Source organism: Ailuropoda melanoleuca, chromosome 16 (assembly GCF_002007445.2).
Source record: "Ailuropoda melanoleuca isolate Jingjing chromosome 16, ASM200744v2, whole genome shotgun sequence".
Taxonomy (NCBI): Eukaryota; Metazoa; Chordata; class Mammalia; order Carnivora; family Ursidae; genus Ailuropoda; species Ailuropoda melanoleuca.
This window is the reverse complement of record NC_048233.1, coordinates 42,109,412-42,137,254: the sequence shown is the minus strand read 5'-3', so window position 1 is coordinate 42,137,254 and position 27,843 is coordinate 42,109,412. Positions and strand designations below refer to the sequence as shown.

The 27,843-nt window shown below is 55.2% G+C and overlaps 2 protein-coding genes across 2 annotated transcripts; both read left to right on the top strand.

The window, feature by feature from the left end:
* Positions 1–623: 623 nt before the first annotated feature.
* LOC105234331 (keratin, type II cytoskeletal 75) lies at positions 624–10,778 on the top strand. Its single transcript, XM_034645317.1, has 9 exons — positions 624–1,209; positions 1,751–1,965; positions 2,905–2,965; positions 3,314–3,409; positions 4,254–4,418; positions 6,291–6,416; positions 6,559–6,779; positions 8,138–8,172; positions 10,084–10,778. Exons 1-9 carry the CDS (start codon positions 712–714, stop codon positions 10,320–10,322), a joined length of 1,656 nt encoding a protein of 551 aa, XP_034501208.1. The 5' UTR covers positions 624–711; the 3' UTR covers positions 10,323–10,778.
* Positions 10,779–12,351: 1,573 nt separating this feature from the next.
* LOC100470700 (keratin, type II cytoskeletal 5) lies at positions 12,352–26,106 on the top strand. Its single transcript, XM_034645321.1, has 9 exons — positions 12,352–12,908; positions 14,769–14,977; positions 17,501–17,561; positions 18,352–18,447; positions 20,428–20,592; positions 21,556–21,681; positions 22,158–22,378; positions 22,967–23,001; positions 24,249–26,106. The coding sequence occupies exons 1-9, from the start codon at positions 12,429–12,431 to the stop codon at positions 24,449–24,451; spliced, it is 1,596 nt and encodes a 531-aa protein (XP_034501212.1). The 5' UTR covers positions 12,352–12,428; the 3' UTR covers positions 24,452–26,106.
* Positions 26,107–27,843: the final 1,737 nt, after the last annotated feature.

Below are 27,843 nucleotides of genomic sequence, written 5' to 3'. Positions count from 1 at the left end.
CAGAGGGGCAGGTCCCGAGAGTCCCATAGTGGAGCAGACAGGATTTCCCACTCCGGGAAATCAGGTGTGACCTACACAATAGAGAAGGAAGCTTCTGAGAAAAACGAAGGGGCGATGCCATCTGGGTGGTTTCCTAACAAAGATGAGTGTGGGGCAGGGTTTTTAGGACCTGGAAGGCCAGCGTGGGGCAGGGGACACAGCGGGCACTTGCTGCGAGAAGTCTCCGGAGCAAGAAGCACTGCGGGGGAAGAGGAAGGCCTGGGAAACAGGGAATCGCGGGCACTTGTTTTGACACACGATGTTTGCACAGGAGGGAGTGGGTCCCAGGCCTAAGAAAGCGGTTTAGAAACGAGGCGGTGTTTGTAGAACCCATTAGGAGACGCATGATTAGGACATGACTGAAAGCAATTAGCGCGCTTCTCATTCGTCTGCTGATCAAGTTGCGACTGGAAAGGAGTTTCCGCGTGGGGGAGGGATGCCAGGGAACCAACCAGTGGCCCTGACACCATCTCGGAGGGGCGCTAAGCGTGAGCTCAGGGCCCGCGAATGCCTGGGAGATGCCATCAGAGGCCTCCCTGGGCAGCGCCCCGCCCCTCGCGCAGGCCCATAAAAGCCAAGGCGGCCCGGGGCTCCCCAGGTGCCCCGTCTTCTCGGTCCCCTGCCGCACGCGCCCGTGTCAGGAGCTCTCCTCGCCGGCCTCGCTCGGCCACCATGTCCAGGCAGTCCAGCATCACCTTCCAGACCGGGAGCCGCAGGAGCTTCAGCACGGCCTCGGCCACCACCCCAGCGGCCGGCCGCTCCCGCTTCAGCTCCGTCTCCGTGGCCCGCTGCACGGGAGGCGGTGCGGGGCCGGGCAGGATAAGCAGCACTGGGGCCGGCTTCGGGAGCCGCAGCCTCTACGGCCTGGGGGGCACCCGGCGGGTCTCCATCGGCGGGCGCGGCGGCAGCTTCCGAAGCGGCTTTGGGGGCAGGGCCAGCAGCGGGTTTGGGGTCAGCAGTGGATTGGGCTATGGGGGCGCGGCTGGAGGAGGCTACGGAGCCTCGGGCTTCCCCGTGTGCCCCCCTGGAGGCATCCAAGAGGTCACCGTCAACCAGAGCCTCCTGACCCCCCTCAACCTGCAAATCGACCCCGCCATCCAGCGGGTGCGCCAGGAGGAGCGCGAGCAGATCAAGACCCTCAACAACAAGTTCGCCTCGTTCATCGACAAGGTGAGCCGGGGGGGACTTGTGTGCCATTGGGGTGGGGGGTCAGGAACTCTTGGAGAGGCCCCCCCGCATGGACAGGGAGCAGCAAATGCAACGGCCTCCCGGTGGAAAAACGCATCCACTCAACAAGTACTTCCACAAGTCGGACCAGATTGGCCCCAGGACCTTGTGGAAATTTCCCTCATCCTCCCTGGGGGCCGCGCGGTTGGTTCAGCCAACACTGAGGGAAGAGTTCAGTTGTTCTCCACAGGACACGTTTCGGCTGAGCAAACTCCGCTCACCCAGAGCAGGTGAGGTCAAGACACTCAACCCAAGAGTCGAGTGTCCTCATAGAGACCTCCACGCCCACCACACCAGTTCTATGCAGGCCCCAGAGAGCGGTGGGGTGGCTTCAAGGGTTTCCTCATTTTGATTTGGAGTTGTCAATCATATCCCCGACAGATGGGTATCTGGTGAAGAGCGGATTTTTCTTCCCTCCCTTATTAGTTGGAGTGTCTGGCTCTGCCTCCCCAGTTTCTCAAGATTCCGTTCTCCCTCCCTCCAGGTGCGCTTCCTGGAGCAGCAGAACAAGGTCTTAGAGACCAAGTGGGAGCTCCTTCAGGAGCAGGGCTCCAAGACGGTGAGGCAGAACCTGGAGCCCTTCTTTGATGCCTACATCACTGACCTCCGCCGGCAGCTGGACGGCGTCACCACGGAGAGGGGCCGGCTGGACGCTGAGCTGAGGAACATGCAGGACGTTGTGGAAGATTTCAAAGTCAGGTAAGGGGAAGGCGGGCTTCCTGTCATACATGGTCGTCTCAGGACTACTTTTTGTAAGGAGTAGCGAGGTGCAAAGCAGCAAATGCCAGTGTGCCAGCAGGGAGGTGTGGAACTTGCAGTCACCATCCCATGATTTGAAGACAGCATGGGGTAGGGTCACAAAGGGACTCTCATCTCACGCATCACTATGAACAAGAAGCCTATTCTAATCTGTCCACACGACCGCAAAGGGATGTCTGCGTCATCCAACATAACATGGCTATTCTGGAAAGCATAACACCATTTCACAGCCAGGATATTCTTTAACTCCGCTGGCGCGGACACTATTATTGAGCTGGAACAGTCCCCGTGTACACGAGGCCATCCTCCAGGGAGAGGCAAAATTTGGCCATCCTCCAGGCTGCAGTAGGTGAGATATCCAACAAGAAGGGATGGCCCCCCTAACTCCTTAGCTGGCTTGCCCTTGGTTTCTGAGTTACAGCCACTTCTATTTACTAAAAGTATGCTGATTACATGGCTGCTCTGAGGTTCAGTGAAAACACGTCAAAATCTACCAGGAACAGTTACCTTCCTGGACAAGCAAAATTCACCCCACAGTTTCAGCAAGCACTTGAGGTGGCAACATTTTTTAAAGATCGAAGTTGTGCCTCTCTAAGATGGAGTTGCTTAAGTACCTAATTCCATTCCCGTAAGCTCCCCGCTCACCTTCTAGTCTTACAAAAGGAGGAAGAAGAAAAAAAAAAAAAACTTCTGGCAGAAGAAATGATTCCCCTTTTACAGAGGGAGAAATAGAGGTTAAGTGAATCACCCCAAGTCACACACAGGTCAGTGGAAGAGCTAGAAAGGATTTGAGGTCTCTTAACTCTTGCTACACCAGCCTCCGACGAGTTCAAATGAACACTTGCTCAACAGCACGCCCCCTCTCCTCTGTGCTCACAGGTACGAGGACGAAATTAACAAGCGCACCGCTGCCGAGAATGAGTTTGTGGCCCTGAAGAAGGTGGGTGGAAATGTCTCTCATAGGAGAAGATTCGAGACTGAATCTCGGAGTATGCAGTGTCTCGACCCTTGAAATGGCACATAACCCTTGAGAGGATCTGGAGAGTTCCAATCTGCCAAAATGCTCCCTCTGTAGTTAGGGCCCCCTGACCCTGCTAGGGTTTCTATTAGCTCGGGGGACTCAAGCCCCTAGTTCTCTGCAATCACCCACCCACCCCAACCCCAAGCCCCAGACTCAGAGTTTGCTAAAATCTAACCCGGGAGGGCCAGAGAGGAGTCTGTCCAACTTCTACTGGACTCGCTGCTTGGGGCTGGGGTCTCAGAGGAGAATCCTGTGCTGTTGTTCTAGGATGTGGACGCGACCTACATGAACAAGGTGGAACTGGAGGCCAAGGTCAACTCTCTGACTGACGAGATCAACTTCTTCCGGATGTTCTTTGAGGCCGTAAGAGGCTGCAAATGTTTTTGTCCCTCCTAGGTCTGGAGCCTGGAAAGAAAAAGAAGCTGCAGAGAATGTCATCTACACGGGGCGTCCATCCAGCATCTTGCCCCAGAGGCTCCAAGCTGGGGCTTGGGTGGTCACGGGCACCTGGGAGACCTGCTTGAAATCTTGCCACACTAAGCCCTACTCCAGCTCTGAGGCTGCTCCCCCCACCCCACAGCATAGCAAAGAGGGAGTGCCGATTCCCTAATCCCAGGTTCCTGGGTAGCATTCCCAAGGAATCAAGACACAACTCTCCCCCTCCCCTCCCAGAAAAGTTCATAAAAGGCAAGTTGCCCCTCAGCTCATTGCTCAGGGTGGTTCTTGCCCTCTAAGATGCCTCATTCTGGGCACTGCCGCTGTGAAGGCAGAGACCTGGGTCTTTGAAGGGGAGAGGGAATTCCGTAGGGAGCGATGAGGTCACACTGTACAGGGAGAAGCAAGGTCCTAAAACTCACTGTATCCTAAAAAAAACCTTTAAGGCTGACATATGAACCAACGTATGTCATATTCGACTCAACATAATTTGGACCAGAGAACACTGACCCACCCTTCATACTCCGGGAAAGCACAAAGGTGTGGGTCTTGAGAAGTTATGCTGGGGGACACACACCCATCGCACTGATCTGTGACCCAGAAACTTCTCAGGGATTGGCATGGGAGTCCCTAAATGGCTTTGTGTGCCCAGAAAAGGGCTGGAAGAATCCCTGCAAAGAAGGGATTCCTGACCTAGACGGGTAGTCAGTTGCGTGATTTCAAGAACCTTTCTTTTTATGCCTCGGTGACGCTGAGTTTTCTGCCTCTGCAGGAGCTGTCCCAGATGCAGACCCAGGTCAGTGACACGTCCGTGGTCCTGTCCATGGACAACAACCGCAGCCTGGACCTGGACAGCATCATTGCCGAGGTCAAGGCCCAGTACGAGGACATCGCCAACCGCAGCCGGGCTGAGGCTGAGTCCTGGTACCAGACCAAGGTGAGAGTGGGCACCTCTATGATAGGTTCCAGGGCTTGTTTTCTGAAGCCCCGAATAATCATTTAATTATTAGCCATGAGCATCAGGAAATACATGAGCATTTCTGTTTCTTTCAATGTGGCACAAGTGTCTGGTTCTATGAAAAGTCAACTTGAAATGGGAGTGGAAACCCAACCACCCACACTAGCATGCAGTCAGGCAATGTTGGGTGCTCAGGACAGCCCTCATCCCCATTATCACTTATGATCTGGTTGGGCCTGGGTGGGACTCTGAAACAACCAAGAAATAGTCATACAGCTATTTCTAAATGGCTTATTTATTCCACACATCTGTGTCAAGCAGTGTTACAGAGTCGTAAATAAGTAAACTGCAGTTTAATTTTGGTCTGAGAGAGCATGAAGTCAATGGAGGGGTCATGGAAGGGAAAAGACCATGTAATAAAAAGCCTCCAAGAAGAGGTGGGTCTTCCTTCCATTTGGAAGCATCCAGAGACAGTAGATTGCCAAGGACAAGGGAGAGGTTTAAGGCTGAGCAAGCAGTCCTGTGGGGGCTGGAAGACAGAAACGAGTACTTTGCCAAGCAAAAGTCTCTATATCAGGAAGAGGGGGGTTGGGATGACCTTGGAAAGCTACTGTCCAAAGTCACAGATGGTCAGAAGAAGGTTTGGCGTTGGAGGGTGTAGGAGACTGGATAGTCCAGTCCAGGAGATCAGTTCCCTGCCAAACGCAGACCCCTCTCAGGGCCACGCCTGAGGGTGGCTACATGTGGCTTCCACCCTTTGCCCTTCTGTGTGCACTGCCTTAGTCCCTACCACTGCAACACGGTGGGAAGGAAGAGGGTGTCAGGTGCCAGGGGTGCACAGTGCAGTCACGCCCCCTGCAGAGGCAAAGGCAGATGGTGAATGGAGGTGAAATGTGCCTAAGCTGAAATTTACAGTGGTTGAAACTTACCCTTTTGTTGGCCGTTGGTTGTTCCCTTAAACCACATGTATCTAGAACTGGAGGGGCTGGGCCACTCAGCACTTTGAAAGCCAGACAGATCTTCACTCGGGCAGGGGCTCTTCTTCCCTGGGGAAGGTGTGGGCAGGAGACAGGGGCGTTGGTCTCTCCCTAATGAGCGCATCCTGGATATGCACCACTAGGCAGAGAGCTCCCTCAGATGGGGGATCTTGTTAAAGTCTTCAGAACTGTGACCCCTCCAGCCTGGCTCCATCCAACACCGATGCCCTGCACCTCTCCCCTGCACCCCCAGTCTGGACATCTGGAGGACTGCCAAAATTCATGGTCACATGGGTCTGGATGTATGCCCCGTGACCAGGATCCCCAAAGGACGCTGACACGTCACCTTTCCTCCCCCCTGCGCAGAGCTTACCATGTTCCTCCCTGCCCCAGGGTCTTCACACAGGCTCTCTCCCTTTTCTGGAATGTTCTCTCTCCAGCCTGTCACTTACATCACTCCTTCCCATCCTTCAGCATGCAGCTCGAGCCCCTCTATCTCTGGAAGGACTTTCCTTACCCCCTCCCCACAACTCCATATCTGGATCAGATTCCCTTGTTACACTACGTTCGTTTCCTAAGGGGCACTCATCCCAGTTTGGAACCATAAATTCAATAATAATTCATTAACATCTATCTCCCCCAATAACTGTAAGCAGGGGTCTGATGATGCTCTCCGTGATACTCCCAGAGCCTAGCACGTGCCTGGCAAGTAGATGTGCCTAAGAAATGTCACACAAACGAATGAGCGAGGGAGTGCGTGAAGGATCAGTGAACGGCTGGGCCCGCGGGTGGTCCAGAGGGCCAGGCTGTGCGCACAGGGAGTACCCAGCCTAGGCATTTGATGAGGTGACTGACGCTGCTCTGATTCCATCAGTACGAGGAGCTGCAGGTCACAGCCGGCCGGCATGGGGATGATCTCCGCAACACCAAGCAAGAGATCTCCGAGATGAACCGGGTGATCCAGAGGCTGAGAGCCGAGATCGACAGCGTCAAGAAGCAGGTAGAGTTTGGGCAGGGCTGAGAGCTCCTTGCACGCTCATTTCTCCCGGGTCATTCTGCCGTGCTTCCAGGACCCCTGCCCCAGAAGCACCGCACCTCCAGGGGCTGTCAGTAAGGCTCATGGCTTCCTCCTTTTCTTACAGTGCTCCAGCCTGCAAACAGCCATTGCTGACGCAGAGCAGCGTGGGGAGCTGGCCCTCAAGGACGCACGGGCCAAGCTGGCAGACCTGGAGGAGGCCCTGCAGAAGGCCAAGCAAGACATGGCCCGGCTGCTGCGCGAGTACCAGGAGCTCATGAACGTGAAGCTGGCCCTGGACGTGGAGATCGCCACCTACCGCAAGCTGCTGGAGGGCGAGGAGTGCAGGTGGGGACAGGTGGACCAGCGCCACTCCAGCTGCGAGAGCATTTCTAGGGGCTCAGGTGGCTGTGGCCCCCTCCTCTCCTGGAATGCAGATAGAACTGGGCTATAAGGGGGGAAAAAAGTGCAATTTCCTTCTGGGCCAGTAAATCATTATCAAAGGCCCTTATCTGAAGTACAACTGCTTTTCACACCCCATAGAAATCTAGGATCTGATCAGGTCCAAACTAGTCAAATTCTATCAAAGGAGAAATTGTGTTAAGTGGTAGGTCTGAATATATGGTATGAAAGGCTCTGGGCTGAGAATAAACTGTCCCAGGATTTGGGTGGACAGGCCTACCACTAACTAATTACATAACCTCAGGAAAGTCAGTATCCTTTCTCTGGTCCTCAAATTCTTCGGTGATGCAATAAAGGGGCCAAATCATCTGATCCCCAAAGCTCAGTGAGAGCTTCGTGCTCTGCCGATTACCAGCTGTGTGACCAAGGGCAAATTACCTTACCTCTCTGTTTCTCACCTGTGAAATGAAGATAACTATGGTTTCTATCCCACATGTTATTAAGAGGGTTAAAATAAGGGAATACACATGAAGTTCTTAGAACAATGCACGGTACACAACAAGTGTTCGAAAAATGCCAGCCATCGGTCAATTTCGTGGCCAAAGATACGGGCTTTGGAGCCGAAGGAGTCTGGCTTCAAATCTAGCTTTGTGATCATGGGCAAGTTAATGAATCTCTCTGAGCTTCAGTTTCCCCGTCCATCAAACTGAGGTAACAAGACCTACTTAATGGGGTCATGGAGAGAATTAAGTGGCATAATGTAGGTCACAGGTAGGTAGTGCTTTTAATGTTCTAAGTATGTGTTTATGAATGAAGACCAGTTCTGTCCCTAGCCTGCGAAAGCAAAATTACTCCAGTTGCTACAATAATAAGCTGATCACTGTTATTGTTATGTTTATGACTCAGTCTCCTCTCCACACCTCTAATCACCCCAGCTCTGCCCCGTGCAGGACAACAGTCCATTGTTGAGAGAAATCTTGTTCCTTAAGGAGCCCTGCCTTTCCAGCCGACCCTAGTGTGTGATTAGCTTTAATTTTCTCCAGGTGTCTACCTAGTTTGAACCAAAAAAAGGTATTTCTGAGATTACAGGTTTTCCTCCTAGGAACCTCAAACTCCGCATTATGTCATTCATTAGATTATCATTTTTAATACTACTAGTATTTAAATAATTTCAACCTCCACTTACTGCTGCAATGAACATAATAAAGGGTTTTTTTAATGCACTTAATTGCAAAAATGTGATTTCAAATGCTCACGAGCTGCTGGACATAATAGTAACGTTCCTTCTCCCCCCCCCCAATCAGGCTGAGCGGAGAGGGCGTTTCTCCAGTTAACATCTGTGAGTATGACATCCTCTGTGTCAGCTGGTGTGCACGTGGTTGGGGCAGAGGCGGTGGCACCATGCGGGAGGTCGGAGGGCATGCATGAGGCATCGGAGAGGACCCCATGTATAGGGTTCATTTTGACGTTTGAGTTCTTGAATTTGTTAAAAGGAAAAGCATATTAGGAGGCTTTTTTTTTTTTTTTTTTTTAGGACAGAGTCTTTAATGTCCCAATTCTTGCCTCTTTGCAAGGGACAGAGCACCACAGAGAGGGTGAGAGGAGGTTTTCTGTGACCCTTCTGCATGGGTTTAGAAGACCCACAGATTCTGCCCCCCTCCCCACCACCTCCTGGGATTCCACACCTTTCTCACTGGGGGTGCAAGTCTAGTTCAGACATGAGCATTCACTGCGGACAGGATTTATGAAACCCTGGTGTGTTCTCAGCCTTTGGAGGGAGCCTCCACGCTGGGCCCAAGGGCATGGCCAGGAAGGCCACCCCCTTCCAGAACGGTGTGCAGAGCAGCCCTGCTGCTCCGTCTTGTGCTGCAAAGTAGAACAGCAGAAGGTTACCCGGGCCCCTCAAGGCAATGAGAGCACCTCAGCCAGGGCAGCCGGGCGCAGCAGCTCGGGAACGGGAGCGGCGTTAGCGAGCTGGCACAGTCCCGTGCCGCTAAGGGCAGAAGTCACTCACAGAGCTCACTGCTGGCATCGTGAGGCCGACAGGGATGACTTTTACAGCTTGCATCCCGCAAGTGAGTTTGGTTTTCTTGATGCGGGATTCACAAAACCAATGATTCTATTAACCGATGGCTCTAGAAGGCAGAGCCCTCTGAACTACCCAGCTGTCCTCCTTCGCTGATAGCCTTGCCTGGCGGCTCCATAGACCCCCAAAGCTAGTTTTGGGGATGGCTGCCATAACCTCCGAGGTTCCCTCTCTCTAGAAAGCGCCTGAAAGCCCGTGTTTGTTATCTAGGGCTGGCACGTCGCAGTACTACAAACTGGGGGGCTTCAAACGAGAGAAATGTACTGTCTCACGCTTCCGGAGAACTCTTGGTCCTCCCTGCCCTGCATCGTGCCGATCTCTGGCTCTGTGATCACATGGCCCTTTCCCTATGTGTCTGTCTTCATGTGGATGCCTTTCCTCTTCTTATAAGGACACGAGTCCTATTGGGTAGGGCCCCCCCTAATGACTTTATCTTAACTGGATTCCATCTGCAAGATCCCATTGCCAAATAAGGTTGCAATCACGGGTATTGGAGGTGAGGACTTCAGCATATTTTTTTGGAGGACACAATTCATTCCCTAACAGTCCATTGTTATTTCAGTTTCCCTTCTGAAGAGCCCAGTGTAGGGTACAGGATGTTAAAGGTGATGGGTGGTTATGAAAGTTAGGAAATGAGCAGGTGGGGGAGGGGGGAGAATGGGAGCAGAGTTGGCTGGCCAGTGGGTCATCTGGCACTTGGTCTAGCAAGATTACCCCAGCCCCATTCTGGGATTCGGGGTACAGAGGCTGGGGACACCGAGGGAAGTGTGTACATGCCCCCCAAAAGGAAGCGAGACACCAGAGCCAGACCCACAGAGGGAGATGGGGACAGGGTGGCAGGGGAGTGTGATGGGATCAAAGGGAAAGAAACGCTTCCTGGAGGCGAGAAGTCTCCATTAAGTTCTAGAAGGAAAAGCAAGACACCAAGTAGCAGAGAGGAGGCAGGAAGCCAATAGACGGGAAGCATGCCCGGCATCACAGCCCGGGGAAAACCAAGCTGAGCACAGGACAGAGCTCTCACTTAGGTGGGCGGCGCAGCTGGAAGGAGGCAAACAGCTGCCTGACCAGACAACCCCATCCTCACACCACGGACTTCAGGGCGCAGGCACTCCAGGTCTCTTCTTTCCTGCCTGGCTTCTGACCCTGTCACCTGTCTTCCGGCAGCTGTGGTCACCTCCACCATTTCCAGCGGCTACGGCGGCGGCAGCACCGTTGGAGGCGGAAGTCTGGGTCTCGGTGGGGGCAGCAGCTTCTCCTTCGCCTCCAGCACCGGGCACAACCTGGGCGCAGGCCCGGGCGGCTCCAGCTTCAGCGCCAGCAGCAGCCGGGGCCTCGGGGGCAGTGGTTCCAGTGTCAAGTTTGTCTCCACCACATCTTCCAGCCGGAAGAGCTACAAGCATTAAGTGCAGCCACCCCGCTCCCCCACCCCTGCCCTGAAGCCTGTCCGCTTGCTGACCTGGCCTGTCTATGCTCTCAGATAGGATATCTGGGTCCTTCTCCCTCTTCTCCCCTGGCCCACCTGTGCTGCCGGGAAGGAAGCCTGGTGTCCTGGCTAAACCCCTTCCCCTGCTTAAGCCAGCCTCCCTGCTCCTGACAGTCCCCAGAGGGCTCCCACACCCTCTCTGTGCCGATGCCCCCCCTCTTTCAAGATTCGCATTCGGCTTATCTTGCAGAGCCCCCCCCTTCAGCTCTTCCTTCTTCCTCCCCACCTTCCAGATGCAGAGTTGGGGAGTGGGTGTTTTCCAGGCTGTCTCAATGCCAGGTTCGCAGCCCACCCGTGCTTATAAGCTCCCTGCTGGGAGTGAGGGCTCTCTCTCTTCCCTCCCTGGAACGTGTCTATTAAATGCATGTGTAATGTGTTTGGTGTCCAGCCCTCTGTTTGGCGTGGTCATGCAGCACAGAACAATCCCCCTCCTCTCTGGGCCACAGAGTGCCCAGTGCACATCCGATCTTCCCTGCTTCCCTCAGAACGAAGACTGCTGGGCTGGGGAGATGGGAGGGATGAAGGGGGGCAGACTGCCAGGCAGATTCCATCCTGGTGTTTCTGCCACTTCCTCCTGCCTCTTGTTCGGATGCCTCCTTTGAGAAGCCCAAGCCCCTGGGCAGCTCTGTCCGTCCTCCCGACTTTGCATGTCATTCAGGGCGATACCGTTCCCTCCCAAACCCAGACTGTTTTCTGAGGACACTGACATAGGGTGGGCCGCCCAGCCCTCCTCGAGCAAAGGGGCTGATTGTTCCCTGACAGCTTCAAACTTGCAGACCTGAGCAGAGAAATAACAGGCCAGGAGAGGAGTTAAAAGTCAGCCCTGGGGGCAGTGCTTTCACCAAGCAAAGGAGCCACTGAGACCCATAATTGCAGGCGGGCAGTGAGGCACCCAGGAAGCTCCCACATTCCTGAGTTTACAGTCTCCGGAACCCCTCCCATAAGGCCTGAGCCTGGCATCACCCGGAGTGAGGACCACCCATGTGGGCTTAGAGGAAGTGGGCTCAGGGCTCAGGACCCTGCTCGGAACTAGTGGAAGTCAGGAACCAGGAATCTGAACCACAACAAACCAGGGTGCTGTGCAGGAAAAGCTAAGTGGCAGGAGCAGAGAGGCCATGAACCCAGAGAAGATGAGTGTAAAACCAGGGGCTCAAGTCAGGAAGGGCTGGGGGGATGGCAGGAAGGAGAGAAATGACACCAAGGGTAATCGTTAAACGTCCCTGGTCCCCATGGACGAGAAGAGTAGAGGGGACAGGAATCTGGAGAGAAATCCTGAGTCCGCCACCCTCAGACGAGCCCCCTCCCCTCCACCAGGGTCAGGTGCAAAGATCCTGTGGTCAGACCACAGTGCCTTAACATCAGCCCAGCCCTCACCAGCCATGTGACCGCGGCCGGTCTCACGACGACTTTATGCTTCAATAGTTTCATGAGCAAAACAAGAATAATAATAGCTACCCCGCAGTGCTGCGTGAAGATTCAATGAGAAGACTGGTGTAACTGCCTATAGTAGCTGCTCAGTAAACGTCGGCAACGATCCTCTGCTGCTCACCCTCGCAAAGTTACATGAGAATCCAATGACGTAATGCCTGCAGCTGACCTGCCCGTGCTCTGGCACAGACTGAGTCCTCAATAAAGGAGGTTTCTCTTTCCCCAGTGACAGGAAGGGCATAATCCAGTGCTTGGGTTCAGAGTCCAGGACCTGGGAATCCAAAGAGAGGAACAGCTTAGAAACAGTGGGAGTGCCTGCCGCGTGAGCCTGAGAACCTGGCCGGGCGGGGGGGCTGAATCCCCAGGCCTGGTCCTGCCCTGGGTAGGGTGTTCCCCATGATGATTAGGGAGCAGGAAGACGGGCGCTGGCCAGACATGCCATTGAGATGAACTCAACAGAGTGGTCTTTGATCTTCTCCGGCCAAGCCCAGTTCTTGAAAGGGATAAAAGTCAAGGAGAGTCTGGAACAGCTAGACTTGGAAGGCTCCTCACCCCGTGACACTTTCGCTCCTCTGACTCTCTGGCACCAGCTTCCACCATGACCCAACGATCATCTGTCACCATCAAGTCCGGAGGCACTCGGAACTTCAGTGCTTCCTCGGCCAGCCTCCTCCCAGGCTGCCGGCCCAGCTTCAGCTCTGTCTCTGTGTCCCAGGGCGGGAAGGGCTTCGGGGGCAGCTTTGGGGGCGGCTTCGGGACCAGGAGCCTCCACAGCTTTGGGGGTAGCAAGAGAATCTCTATCAGCGGAGGCTACCGCTGCGGCCGGGCCAGCGGTGGGGGTGCCGGCTACGGGCTGGGTCTCGGAGGCATGGGCTACCGGGCCGGGGGAGCCTTCGGTGGGTACGGATTTGGAGGTGGGATGATGTCTGGCTCTGGGGGCATCCAGGAGGTCACTGTCAACCAAAGCCTCCTGACCCCCCTCCACCTGGAGATCGATCCCTCCCTCCAGCGGGTACGAAAGGAGGAGAAGGAGCAGATCAAGACCCTCAACAACAAGTTCGCCTCGTTCATTGACAAGGTGAGGGCAAGTGGGGTCCCCACCCAGAGAGCAGCAGGGTGCCCGAGGTACCTCTGTTTTCTGTGCTTTTCTGAGGTCAACTGGCACTTGCCCGGGACCTGTGATCCTGGGGGCTGGGAAGACAGCTGACCCGGCAAAGGAGGGAGCGGAGGGACCTTGTTGAGGTGGGAGCAGAAAAATATTCATCTCCACACACCAGAGCTGTCCGACCTGCTGCAAGGTCATTGCTCTTTTCATGGATAAGGAATGTGTGCTGGGCTGAAAGTTAGGCAGCAAAAAGGGATCATTTTGTAGGCAAAGGAATGAAGGAATGAACGGTTCTGAGAAGCAGGCTGGGGTTACCTTGACCGGCACAGTTAATAGGGGAAGCCCTCTGGCCATGACCTTCCCTGGTGACTTGGGTATGTCGGGGAAGCTGAGTGGTTGCCAAGGAGTCGGCTTTCCCACTTCTCTTCTGGCGAGAGCTGAGCTGTGACGCCAGCCCCAAGTGCACCCCGCGGGATGGCCTGCGCTCCTAGGGATTTCCGCAGATCCGGGGAAAGACGCCATTCTACTTTGTTCCACCACCGGCTCACGCCTGAGCTGGTTGCTTTGCCTGGGAAGAACCAGTCCAAGGATCTGGCTTGTTCAGCCTCCATATGTGGGACCTGGAAAGAGGAGTGCTAGACTCTTCCAACCCAGACTCTATTACTAGGGGAACATCCCCTCACTTCTTGGGCCTCGGTTGGGTTGGACAGACAGACTAGGCAGGGTGACTCTGCAGGTTGAACAGGCTATGGAATGCCTCACCATAGGGTCGCCGGTCTATGAACGTGCCAGTCTGACCAAAGGGACTGTTGAGCCAGGGCTTCTTCCGTTTCATCACCCGTGACACCCCACTTGGCCTGGTATCTGCACCAACAAATACGAGGTTTCCAGGAGACTGGCTCTGAGGGGACCAGGCAGGCCCTCCTCCGCTTGGTTCATCTAGAGAGGATGTGGGGACAAGGGGATGTGATAGGGAGGGACTCGGGGCCTGGATTGCCCTCCTTTCTCTGACAACAGAGACAAAAGGCAGGAAGGGCAAGAGGGGCATTTGTTGAAGGCCCTCTGGAGGCACACTGCCATCTCCGACGTTTTGGAGGCTCCTTCGTCCCTTCATTCTGAGGCTGTGGGTCATTCCAGGGGCTCCCAAAGGAAGGACTTTGTGTAAGGAGAGTGGTTTCGCATATTCCCAAGGCAGCCTCGCAGACAGAGGAGCAGATAGATGAGAGCAAGTCAAGCAAAGCAGACTACTAGCACAAGAGCTCGAGGGACCCGAGAGAGCAGAGGGCGTGCCCAGGCCACACAGCTGGCCAGCAACACAGCTAGCTTTGAGCCCAGATCCCCCAACAGGACTTTAGAGTGACCCATTTCAGCGATCCTGGACTGTATGGGCAACTGAGTTCAGATTGCAGATCTAGAGAATTCATGTAGCAAAGAAAATGGACAAACGAAATTTTCTGCCAAGAGCCTCCTGCCTTTAATGAGACTCAAAATCCCGCCCAGTAAGGTGGTGGTGGAGTGTTCTTTCCTGCAGCTCCCGCACGTTGGCGTGGTTTGGTGGATGCAGACGGTTTCCAGCCCCTCTGGTCCTGGCCCTCCTTACTTCTCCCTCCTCCACACCAAGCCACCGCCCGTCCCCCAGGCCCACTGCACCCACATCTGGGTGGCTGTCTACGTTCCAGGCTCCTTCCAGGACGACGAGGAGGAGGAGCCCGCCACCTGGACTCCAAGCTCCTGCAGGGCCTCCCTGCACTGTTGGGGGGCCCTGTGTCCCACAGCCCTCCAGGAGGCTAAGGCAGGGCAGCCCTCACGGTCTCTCCCCTCTGGCCGGGGCAGGTGCGCTTCCTGGAGCAGCAGAACAAGGTCCTGGAGACCAAATGGAGCCTCCTGCAGGAGCATAAAACCGCCAGGGCCAACATCGAGCCCATGTTTGAAGCCTACATCAGCAACCTGAGGCGGCAGCTGGACTGCCTAGGCGGCGAGCGGACGCGGCTGGAGACGGAGCTGAAGAACATGCAGGACGTGGTGGAAGACTTCAAGAACAAGTGAGTAGACACGCAGCCTTCTCCGGGGAGGGCCCTGCCCCGAGGGTCCTGGGGAGGCCCCGCTCTCCGCAAGGGTCCAGTCCAGCGGGGCAATGGGACACACACTCAGGGAAGCGAGGAAGAATTGGTAAAAGAACTGGGACCCTGTGGCCAAGAATGTTGAGGCTTTGGGGAGGGATGGCGCTGGAGATGATGACTGCCGGCACGGGCACAAAGAGCGGGTTTGCACAACCACCTCGAAAACTCTGCAGATGGGGACGGTAAGGCTCGGAGACAGCCACTGACTTGACCAGTGCTGTCCAGGTGGCAACTCCTGGTTCAAGAATGAAACCCATAGACTCTCCCTCTCACATTTGATCAACGCAGCCCCATTGCTAACTTACACGATGTGTGCGTAATCACCCCAACCCTGGCCAAGGAGCAAAAGAAGACAGATTTGGGGCCTTCTCCATGGAACCACACACACACACACACGCACACACACACACACACACACACACACAGCCCACTAGACACAATGGCATGCTCGTGCCTATAGATTCAAGCAGCTTCCTCTTTCTATTGCTTAAATTTATTTCTAATGCTCTTGGTCCAAACAAAATAAGTGACTTGATAAGGAGTTCCAGTTATAGTTTGTGTAATGTAATGAGAATTCAGGTCAGAGTTGACTTTAAATGGTAGCATCCCCCCCCCACCGTGGCTGTTTTAATTTAAATGAATTAAAATGAAATAAAACTTGCATTTCAGCTCCTCAGTCACACTAGCCACACTTCAGGGGCTCAGTGGCCACGTGTGGCTAACGGGCCCCAGAGCGGATACAATTTAGAGCATTTCCATCATCACGGAAAGTTCTCTCGGACAGCACTAGCACTATTGAATCTAGAGGCAGTGGAGTTAGAATCGTGGCTCAACTACTTACTGACTGAATGACTCTGACTCTCTGAACCCTACGTGGTTCCTTTGTCTGTTAAAGGGGATGTTAATAGTGCCCACCTCGTAGGGGTTGGGATTATTAGATCAAAACTTGCATGTGAAATACGTGGTAGGGTGTCCAGTGCCCAGCACGTCGTAAGTTGTTGGTAAGTGTTCACTATTTTTATTATAGGGATGATTAGGTGTGTCGTGATGCAGGACACAGGCAAGAGAAGCGAGTGCAGATGGAGAATTTATAATATGTATGCAATATGGAGTAACAGTGTTTCAGTCCAAGAAGGCTTCCCGGAGGAGGAGACTAAAGCTCAAGGTGGAGAAAGAATCACAGGGGAGGACTATGAGGGGATCGTTGAAGAGTGTGTTCCTGGTTAATGGACAGCGATGTTCCTGTGGCAGGGCCCCTAAGAGGCCCGTGCAGGGGGAGGGACTGTGAACTGGAAAACACAGAAGGTGAGGACAGTTGCATGGAGTCAGGTGAGGAGAAGATGTTCAGATGCCGTTAAAAGGCAGCATAAGGAAGCAATAAGGAAAACCACATCCGTTCTGGAGAGGGCACAGTACTGAAGACTCGAGGGCAGGAAAGAGCTTTTCCCAGATCCTATTGGACAGTGGAGGCAACATAAAAACGGGGAGAACCCACACATGCTTAGCGTGGGGTAGTACCTGGTGGTTTTTAAAAAAAATAATGACAAGCCAATTCAGAGATGAAGAGCCTCTGAGAGGCTAAGTGACCTGCCCCAGGCTACTCAGCTGGGAGGTGGAAGAGACAAAGCCAAGCCCAGCCGCTAAGAGGGTGGGATTCACTGACGCTTAGGAGGGCTGGGGAGGAAATGGGTTACCTAGGGCAGAAGGGAAGCTTCCTTCCCAGAGCTCAGTGAGCAAGGGGGCACCTCCCCTGTCCCTGGGGGACAGGAGGGGAGAGGGGCTGCTGTCTAGAGGCAAATTGAAGAATGAGAAGCCTGGCCGGGTGGGGGAGGGAAGGCCCCTATTAGCCTGAGGCCGGCTCCCTCTCCATGGTTCAGTGTGGCTGAGACCAGAGGGGCAAGGCAACGCGAGGGTGCGCCGGGGTGCAGGAGCCAGCCAAGGCCTGGGACTGTCTGCATCAGGCCGGACCACTCCTCTTTTCCTCCCTTCTTTGGCTTAGGGTGACACCAGGGGGTAAAAAAAGAGAAGCCTGCTGGCCCCACTATGGGATGGTCAACACCTCTATGAAGCAAAGCCTTGAGAAAGGCAACCTCAGAAGGAATGAGGGGTGGTTCGGTTTTACTGCTATTTTGGGCTGGAGTTGTATTTGGACAGAGGTGGTTGTGTGTGACTTGGGATGGGGACACATGTGTAAAGGGCAAGCAATGCTCCAGGATCTCACTGTCCATGGCTGCGCCGGAGACCCACACCGCCTGTCCACCTACAGCCTCCACTGTTGGGCCTCACTCCCAGAAGCCTGCTCCTAACACCCATCCACTCTTCGGTATAGATTTATGATTGGCATACAATACGATATTATTTTCAGGTGTACAGCATACCAATTCCATATTTTCGTGTATTACAAAATGATCACCTTGACAACCCACTTCTTAATCCTTCCCACAGGTACGAAGAAGAAATCAACAGACGCACAGTGGCGGAGAATGAGTTTGTGGTGCTCAAGAAGGTGAGGGGACAGGGCCGCCCCCTCCTGGCTCCCAGGCCCCAGTAGCCCCTTCTGGGAGTGACGTCACTGAAGCCAGAGGCCTCGCAACTTCCCATTCATGTAGCTGATCTTTGAAGCAGGTTTTGCTTTAGAAATGAGAAAACTCAGGGTCAGGCAGGTAAGTAGGAGGCCCAAGGTTACCCAGAAAATCAGAAGTGAGTCAGGATCCGGGGCTCCAGAGTCCCAGCTATAAATCATGACACCAGCCCCTCCCCACGTGCAGCCCCTATGGGGAGAAAGAAGCAAAACGGGCCCTCTGCTGAGCTAAGGCTCCAGGACATCACATCAGGCTCAGGAGGACAGAGGCAGGACAGGGATCGGCTCCATGGAGTGGTGGGCCTTTCTGCTCAGCAGGGGCAGGCAGAGGGAGGGGAGCCAGCTGGGGGAGGGAGAATGGAGCAGTGGTGGGTGCAGCTCAGGAAGGGGCTGAGAGTGTGAAGAGGAGGACAGGGGAGAGGCTGGGAGAGCCCAGAGGCAGCCGAGGCCCACGGGCCCAGGATGGGGTTGACCTCACCACAGGCAGGTAACCTAAGATCTGTCCACGTGGCACCAGCTCGGGAGCCGGTGAGCATTCCCTGAGAGCCCTGGTCCCCACATAGTCTTCGCCCTCCTGCAAGTTCCACTCCAGAGCCTGGAACAAAGAAACGCCCTTATCCCTGGGAGCTGACGTTCTCCAGCCTAACTCTCAGCCAGAGGGGCTGGCTGCCCCACAAAGGATGGGCCCCAGAGTGACCACATGTTCTGTGCCCAGGACGTGGACGCCGCCTACATGAACAAGGTAGAGCTGGAGGCCAAGGTGGACGCCTTAATGGATGAAATCAACTTCCTGAGAGCTTTCTACGATGCGGTAAGCAGTGTCAGGGGCTGGGGGCCTGGGCTGGGCACACAGGCTGCTGGCTCCTTCCCTCGTCTCCTCTCTGCTCCCCACCCCGTCGTCAGGTTGGAATTCAGGGAGCAGGTGCTGCTTTCCCTACTGAGGAACAACATGAGGCTCCCTAGGGCAGCTGGGGGGGTCAGGCAAGAAATTCAACCTTGACCACTTGGACCAAGCATGTGCTATTGGTCAGACAAAAAAACTGCCTGTCGATGAAATGCTCGTGGTTTCCATAGACATAGCTGGGCATCCTGGCTCACCCAGCCCAGCTCAAATTTACCAGCTACTCTTCCTAGAGAGGCTGCAGAATGATGCGATCTCACACACCAAGTAGCAATTAGCGAGCCCTCGGGTGCTTCTAGAAGCACCCAGCACAACTGCCCAGCTCTCTTGAAGAAGACACGTATCGTTGTGCCCCTCCGTATGCCAGGCACTGTCCTCGGGGCTGCAGGGGCAGTGCTGAGCAGACAAAACAAAGCCCCTAAGTTCTTGGAGCTTCTATTACAGTGGAAGAGATGGGCCGTACAGAGAGGATGGAATAACTACGCCATTTCAGGCATAGTAGGGCTGATGGAGAGACACAAGGAAGGGTGCGGGCAGGAGGCCGGTGATATCTGAAGAGAAACGGGAAGAACTGAGGATCCAGGAATGCAAGGAGGAGGCCAAGGTGGCTGGGAGAGCGAGTGAGGCAGAGGGGTTGAGATGGGGTGCAGGGTGCGCTGTGTGCCTCCGGGTTGCCCCGAAAAGGACAGGTGATATGCCCATGCATTGCATATGTTCGGTGCCCGGCAGAAACGGGTCATGTTCCGGGAGCAGGAGCATGGGCTCCATGGCTTTGGACAGGTTCCGTGACCACCCTGCCACCCACACTGGGCAAAAAAGACATCATTTTTCTCTGCTTGTTCCCTGCGATGCTGACAACAGCAAGCATGTCGGCTGAGACCACCCTCTGATCCCCGCAAGTTAGGTCCCCTAACCAGGAAAACTCTGTGGGAAAAACATATCGCAAAACAACAAAAGAATAATTGCTTGAAGCAGGAAATGCATGACCAATTATGAATAAACAAAGGAAAGGAGGATTTTTACTTAGATCTGTGCTGCAGACCAGGGATTCTCAAATTTTAAAGTGCATCCGAATCTTCTAGACCGCTTGTTAAAATACCAGGTAGGATTCAGTGAATCTAGGGTAGGAGCCAAAATGTTGCATTTCCAGCAAGTTCCCAGGTGATGCTGCTGGGGCTGCTGGTCTCAGGATCCCATTTTGGGAACTGCCACCGTAGATGATTCTGGAAGGTGAAATTAATTGTGGTTTACTGTTTCAAAAGCCGTGTTATGTAGACATGAATTGATTTAATCCTCACAGAAAGCGTGTGAAACTGTGCTGGGACCAGCCCCTCTGAGACTCAGAGAAGTGATCTAACCCTCTTGGCCGATCCCAGACTCGAATGCTTTGTTCTGGTGCCCGTTCTGCTGTCTCGAGCTGATTTCCATTTCCCATCTCTGAGGAACAGGGAGGAGCCAAGTTGGGAAATAGGATTGAGCTTTCTGGCTCCTTCTGACTCAGTTTTCTGTCACAAGAGGATTTCTTTATCTGGTGTGAAAGGCTGTGTTTTCTCAGAGCAGGCCACCACCGACAGGTCACAGCAAGGTGCGCTCCCTTGATTGCGGGAGTGACTTCTGGAGGATCCTGCCGGAGTTCCCCGTGCGGTTGCTCCCTTCGGGCAGAGGGGGTGACGGCCAAGCCTGGGTGTAAATTCAGTGACCTTCCTAATGTCCTTCCCAGCCCTTCAGGCCTTTACAAGGTTCTGCACCCCAATAGTGCAAGTGAGGTCCTCGATGCCAGGGTCTGTTTCCCGAGCCTGGCCGCTGTCTCCCAACACACACACACACACACACACACACACACACACACACACACCCTGCTTCAGCTCGTCTGTGTGGGTCCCATCGCAGGAGCTGGCTCAGCTGCAGGCCCAGATCTCAGAAACCTCCGTGGTCCTGTCCATGGACAACAACCGGAAGCTGGACCTGGACAGCATCATCTCCGAGGTCAAGGCCCAGTACGAGGACATTGCCAACCGCAGCCGGGCCGAAGCTGAGTCCTGGTACCAGACCAAGGTGAGGCGTCAAGGTCAAGTCCATGAAACAGTCTAAGAGAACTGGGATTTCAAAGGTAAACTAGGTAAGAGCCTTGTCCTGCCAGGTGTCCCGGTCTGATGGGGTCAAAAGGATATGAGTTCAGCCTGGGGCTTACCCTCCATCGGGAGGACTGCTTGGGCAGCACCATTGGGACCTGGGGGGCAACCAGATGAAGGCAGGAGGTGGTCAGTCCTCTGTGAGGGGGAGGATGGACACACCTCCAATGCCCTGTAGCGGGCAGCAAGGGACAGCTGGACAGCACCAGCCAGCGGGAGCCAGAGGGAAGGGAGGAACAAGAGCCTGGATCCAGAGAAGGGAGGTGCAGCTGGGGGTGACCGAGGGGCTGGGACCAAAGGCTCAATATGGGCCACACCATGACATCTTCCAGGTTAGAGCAAACACTCTGAGCTGGGGAGGCATAAATTTGAAAGGCCTTAAAAATCAGAGAGTGACAGGCACCCCTGTGGCTGCTGAGCACGCAAGGATATGATACCTGATATGGAGGGGTGCCTAGGTGGCTCAGTCGTTAAGCATCTGCCTTCAGCTCAGGTCATGATCCCAGAGTCCTGGGATCGAGCCCGGTGCCGGACTCCCTGCTCAGTGGGAAGCCTGCTTCTCCCTCTCCCACTCCCTCTGCTTGTGTTCCCTCTCTCGCTGTGTCTCTCTCTCTCTGTCAAATACATAAAATCTTAAAAAAAAAAAAAAAGATACCTGATGTGGAGGGGAAAGGACGAGAGACCAGACACAGGATGGGTCCAACTGTGGGGTGGGGCCTGCGGGCATGGAGAGCGAGGGGCAGAGAGCCAAGGGAGTGCAGAGGGTATCTGATGGAAAGTAGCAGTGGGGGCAAAGCAGGCACTTCCAAGCAGCACCCTGGAAGCCTGTTGGGCCCTGGGAAGCCATGGCCATCTCACCTCTGGCCTGACCACCCCCTTCCCCCAGTACGAGGAGCTGCAGCGGTCGGCCGGCCGGCATGGGGATGACCTCCGCACCACCAAGATGGAGATCTCCGAGCTGAACCGCGTGATGCAGAGACTGCGCTCTGAGATCGATAACCTGAAGAAGCAGGTGGGGCTGAGCTCCCAGCAGCCATCCCGTCCGTGCCCCTGCCCGCCGGCAGACCCAGGCCTGGTCCCAACTCAGCCCATGCAGAGAGGAGCCTCCCCAGATGAGTGACCATCCAGGAATGTAACTGTGTGGTCTCCCGCCCCACCAGGGAAGTCGGGACCTTCTTTCTGAGGTCTGCTGAGCAGCAGCTGCTCCCCGAGGGAAGGGTCTGTCCTCCGGGGCCATACAAAGCAAAACTATGCAGAGAAGCCCAGCATCGGGAAGGAACCCCCCTCCCCAATCATTTTCTCCACTATGGCTAAACCTCAAATCATCCAAAGAGGACAGAGATTAATCTTATTTTTGAAGATAATGGAGCTCCAACCTCCTTTGCATGAAATCCATTTCAGGAAATCCTCCCATATGTTTAACCTAAAATGTGTATCTTCCTGCGTTCTCTGTGGGCGACCTCACAAACTCCTGTGTGTCCCTGGCAGTGCGCCACGCTCCAGAATGCCATCGCCGATGCCGAGCAGCGCGGGGAGCTGGCCCTCAAGGACGCCAAGCACAAGCTGGCCGAGCTGGAGGACGCCCTGCAGAAGGCCAAGCAGGACATGGCCCGGCAGCTGCGCGAGTACCAGGAGCTCATGAACGTGAAGCTGGCCCTGGACATCGAGATCGCCACCTACCGCAAGCTGCTGGAGGGCGAGGAGTGCAGGTGGGGCGCCTTCCCCCACCGTGGCTGCTCAAGTACCGTGGCTCCCACCGTGGCTCCAACAGATGCCACGAGACCACCAACACCACGGACACCAAGAGCCCCACAGCATCAGGCCCCAGATAGAAATGCCAAAGGTGGAAACAGGGTTAAGACGCAGCTGCTCCCCAGAGGCGCCCTGCAGCCTCAGCCTCTCCCATCGTTGCTACTGGCCCCGGGGCAGAGGGTCGGGGTGACAGTATCAGGCAGCGGTGGCCCATGACGACCTGGAAGGCCACAGCAGGGCCATTCCTGCCCAGCCCCCAGGCCACACTGGGATGGGCCTCAGGGGCTCCATGTTTGCCCAGAGAAGCCTGCAATCTGCCGGTCCCTCTCCACCTAGTGAACACGCACCCCTCTCCCCATTTCTCTATGTATTTATTTTAACTTGGTCTCTCTTCTAGATTCCCCTTGCAGATTCATAGTAGCTAGATGAAAGAAAGGCTTGCTACGCACAGGGCCTGGCACATAGTAAGCGCGCTGTGCTGATTGCGTTGAGGGCTCCTCAATTTCTCAGCCAATGAAATGTCTCTTTCTCTCCCCCCGCAACAGACTCACTGGGGAAGGCGTCGGACCCGTGAACATCTGTGAGTAAATGTCTTGGGATAACAGAAAAGTGGGCATTAAAATGGAAGCAATGGCATCACTAACAAGTTGGTGATAGACGTGGGTGGGGATGTCATTAAGACCCTCCCAAGGGCTCTGTGGAGACCCTTCTCTTCTGTGGCCTTTCCTTTCTGTGGGCTCAAGAAAGACTTGTGGCGGGCCCTCACCCCCCAAGGCCAGACCCAGTGGGGTCACACATCCATTCTGGAAGGACTCCACTCTGGCCCCCAGAGGACCCCCGTTACAGAACAGGACAACACGCAGAGCGATGGGTCCGCAGCCTGAACGCGATCCCTTAGCTAGTTCTGGCAGGATTCAAACTCACACAACTAACAAGAGGCTAGTGAGCTGGCGAAACGGAAAGGACCATACCTAGAACTGAAGCGAAGGAATGGAACCAGTAGAGCACGGCAGGGCCTCAGCTCACAGAGGGGAGAGCAGGTAGCACCGCAGCTCGGAACGAGCCCACAGCAGGGGGATGTCCAGGGATCAGCGAGTCCTGGGTGTGAGAGGGAGCATCTCCTTGGGCCCCAGGTGGCTCGGACCACATGAGGAAGGCCAGAAACCAAGATGGGGGAGGGCTTGAAACCAGTTGATAAAAGGAACAGGAAAGCTTCAGCTGGAGAACTGGACAGAGAGGGGCAGTCAATGAGGCATCTCCAGATGTTTGAAAAGCTAGGGGAGCTGCGTCCCACGGTAGTGAGCGCCCCCTCCCTGAGTGTATCGGAACAGGTGCTATAAACCATCGCCTTTCGGTGATGTGTCCGAGGTGATTACAACCGGGGGAGGCTCACCCGGATGGCCTTCAGGCCTCTTCCAGTATGGGAGCCCCTGCTCCTGTCCAGGACCCGAGGCCTCATGCTCCGGCCAGCATGAGAGCCCTGCGCCGCTGAGGAACGGACGCAGCAGGTGTGACCCCGCACTTGCCGCCTGATGTCTTAGCCTCTCCGCGTTCCCTCTGGCAAGTGGACGTGATCCTAGTAATGGTGTCCTCAGGCCTGTTGAGATCAACACGGCCACAGCAGTGAAAGTGCTTCGGAAAGTGCCATGTCCTATGTAGACACTTGCCCTGGGGCAGCGTGTCCGTGCCCACCCTCTCTGACCCCGGTCCCCGGCCCCAGGAGATTCCTGCTCCCTGAGGAAGCCCCGCGGGAGGGAGCCCTCCTGGGCCTAGAGCCTCAGGGACCCGGAGGAGCCTGCCAGCGTGCCCTGTGCCTTCTCTCCACAGCCGTGGTCTCCTCCAGCGGGGGCACGGGCTACAGCTCGGGCGGCGGCCTCTGCATGTCCGGCGGCGGCGGCAGCGGCTACAGCCTGGGCTACAGCTCCGGGGGCGGCTTCAGCTCCCCCAGCAGCCGCAGCATGAGCGGCAGCAGTTCCAGCGTGCGCATCATCTCCAAGACATCGTCCACGAAGAAGAGTTACAGGAGCTAAAGGGCCCCGGCCCCCTCGGCTGTCCCTCCAGCCTCCCCCGACCCCCAGCCCTAAGACCTGCCGCTTCGCTGATGCCCCATGCGCCAAATCAACAGCAGGAGGCATGGGGAGTGGCCTGTGCGTCCTAAGGTCACCCTGTCCATCCCTCTGCCTCTGGATGGGTCCCCACAGACGTACCCCCCTTGCTCCAGATCCCAGGGCCCTCCAGGGTCCCCAGGCATCCACTCCCACTAATGCCCACTCGACTGCTCTGTGCCAAGCCCTGGGCTAGGACTTGGCCCCGCTTCCAGAGCAGGGCTGCGGTAGGGTCTTCCTCCTCCCACCGGAGCCAGATCCACGGCACCCACAGGCCTTTAGAGAGGAGGGTAGGGCTTAGAATTGACCTTGGTGCCCCCAAAGGAGCTGCGAGTAGTCTAGACCAGGGTTCCATGCGTGGCTCTCTCGCCGCAGCAGGACGCTTTCCTGTAGGCCCCCTCCGACCAGGGAACGCTGCCAACCCAACCAGCATGGGGTGTCCCCACTTCCTTCCGGCTTATCCCCCGCCCGGCTCCCAGCCACTTCCCCTGACAACTCCCACCATCAGAATATTGGAATAAGAAATCAACACCCTTCAAAATATGACCGACTCGATTATTCATACTAGCATAGAATGATTTTATCAAGAATGCCAAAGTGCTCCACGGCCTGGGGCTACATTCCATGAGAGTTCACAGCCAGATTCCTTTCAAATCTGCCTCATTTAGGCCAATATTAGAATTACCATCCCACCCAGAACGGCCCTGCTGCTGAGTGGGAGGGAGGCAGGCTCATGCCAGGCGTGGGACGGCGGCCAGGCAGCAGATGAACCAGGGAAGGAGCCCGAGCAGCCTGTGTTAGAACGGCCCTGACAGAATCCTCCTGTAGAGTAACCCTCCAGGCTCAGGAGTCTTTCTTCTGGCTCTGTGGTAGCCATGTCCCTTTTCTGGAAAGTTCTCTTTCCTTCTTACCTTGCTCTTTCTTCCCTCCTCCTTGTTCTACTCCTCTTCCACCACGCCGTGTATCTTCTCTCTCCACCCCTGCCCTCTGCTCCTTTATATCTCTCTTTTCTTCTCCTCCCACTCATCCATTTGGCAATACATCCCCTGCTCCCTCTCTCCTGACCTTTCCTTATCTCTCCATCTCGGACACGTCTACGGTGTGGATTTGCCTGTGCCCCAGGCCCGGCTAGAACTGACATTCTCCAGGCAGCCCACCAAACCCCCTGCCCCACAGTCTGAGAGGGCAGACTCGGGAGAGAGGCAGTCCTTCCTCCTGCGTCTTTCCTCACTCTCAGAGGATGCTCGCTCGGCCCGTGAAGGCAGCAGGGGCAGAGGAGCCGTGGAAGAGGGGAGCCGTGTAGGCACAGAGATCTTTTTGAAGCTGGCCTTCATGGAGTGGTTTCCCTACTTGAGCAGCTGGGAACTCTCAAAACACCTGCCATGCATTCAAGACGAAAACGCGTTCCAAAGGCAAGCAGGGACTGGCTGCCAGCTGTGGACATGAAGACAGGAGAGATATTAAGTTAGAAAAAAACGTCACCCCGCTCTGATCGTCTCAAACCCTCCTGAACGGCCTGCTCCCCATGCCTGCCTATTTCCTGATAGCGCTTCAATAAAGTGTCCCTGAGCTCTCTAGGTCTTGGTGGAGTCTGCGTCTTATCTCACATTCAGAGGGCGGCCTTGGAGCCAGTGTTCTCTGGGAGCCTTCCTGCCCACAACAGATCCAGCCAACGATCCTACTCGCTGATTCCCAGCTCTGGTCCTGGGCTCCCGGGGACCCAACATGTCACTGCACTGTGCTCTGGCCTTGGAGTGGTAGGGGGATGCTCTCCAGTCTGACTTCTTAGTGTCACCATCCCCTTCTAACACTGTCTCCTGGGCCCACTTCTGTGACGCTTACCCCAGGGCAGAAGGGGAATCCCCCTCTCCTGCCATCATGCAACAAGACCCACCCCACCTCCTCTCTGCCTCCCACCATTGCCCGTGGCCTCCTGTGACACCCCTGACCTTCCCAAGCCCCAATTTCCATCCTCAGCACTCTAGGACCCAAAGTCAAGAGTAGGAGGAAGGGGACAGGGAAACATCACAGTTAGACCGAAACTGTGGAGCTCCAGGCTCCTAATCTTCAGGTGGAATGGAGGAGACAGGGGCTTACTGACAGGAGACCCCATTCTCAGCCAGGCTTCTCTCCGCCGGAGCGGCACAGCACCTCGACGACAGGAAGAGTAGGATCGAATCCCAGCCCACCACAGATGTGCTGCGTGGTTCGGGGGTCCTTAATAAATCACTCTGCTCCTTACGTTCCTTGTCTGTAAAGCAGAAACTACATCATGGCGCCGTCATGCAATTAAATGAGGTCGTGGGTGTAGAGCTTGAGGTGGTCCCAGCACTCAGTAAACGCCCAATAAATGTTAGTATTATTATTATTATTATTATTATTATCATTATTGGCTTAATTGTGACCTGGAAAAAAGCCAGATGGCAGAGGTCTCATGGATGGAACTGATGGAAAGGGGGAGGGAAGAGAGTGAGGGGGGGTGGGGGCATATCTAGCATCTCCAAAGAGCTGTGACCTGGGCGCTGGGGAGGAAGCCAGGATCCTGCATCCATCTGAGCAATTCCTGAAGGCAGCAACGGTCCCCGGAAATGTCCTCAGGTTAGGGCAGGCTCTGTCTACCTCGGGGAGGCTGGGGATGGGGTGGGGACAAAAGGCAAAAGGCTAGTGACACAATAGTGTTAACCTAAGGGCTGACATCAATGTATCTTTGAAGGCCCAAGAGTCTTCAGGAAAGCATCTCTTCCTCTCCCCTCCTGAAGCACAAAGCATCTCCTGTTGAGTCCGCTGCAGGTGTTTTTGGACTAAACAGACCCCAGAGACAAGAGTCCGTGTCAGGAGCCCTAGTGGTACTAAGGCAGAGGCAGCACCCGCCTGGCCTGGGGAGGGGGCAGGGCCCAACCTGCTTGTGGAGCCTTCCTCTCCCTCAAAATCCTCCCTCCCAGGGAGCTTCTAGGAACACCCAAGAGCCTGTGGAGGGCACCTGGATCTGGCACATCAGCAGAAAAGCAGAAAAACAGCCCTGAGGAAATAGAGCATCCCCAAGCATAGTTAATTTGGTCTCTAGTCTTGGGCAACCGGGGTGTATAATTCATGCCTCTCCCCACCACAAAATGGCATAAAGTCCTAAATCTCCCTTTCCTTGAGGCTGAGCCACCCAATATGCCAAACGTCTGTCTGGTTGGCCCCTTTCATCGCCCCCATAAACAAGGAAAGAGGACAGCAGCACTGCCCATTGGCTCCTTCCCTTTGCTCTTTGCTACCCTAATTATCCACCTTGGTACTTAGCAGTTGCCAATATCCCAAGCTTATAAACCTGT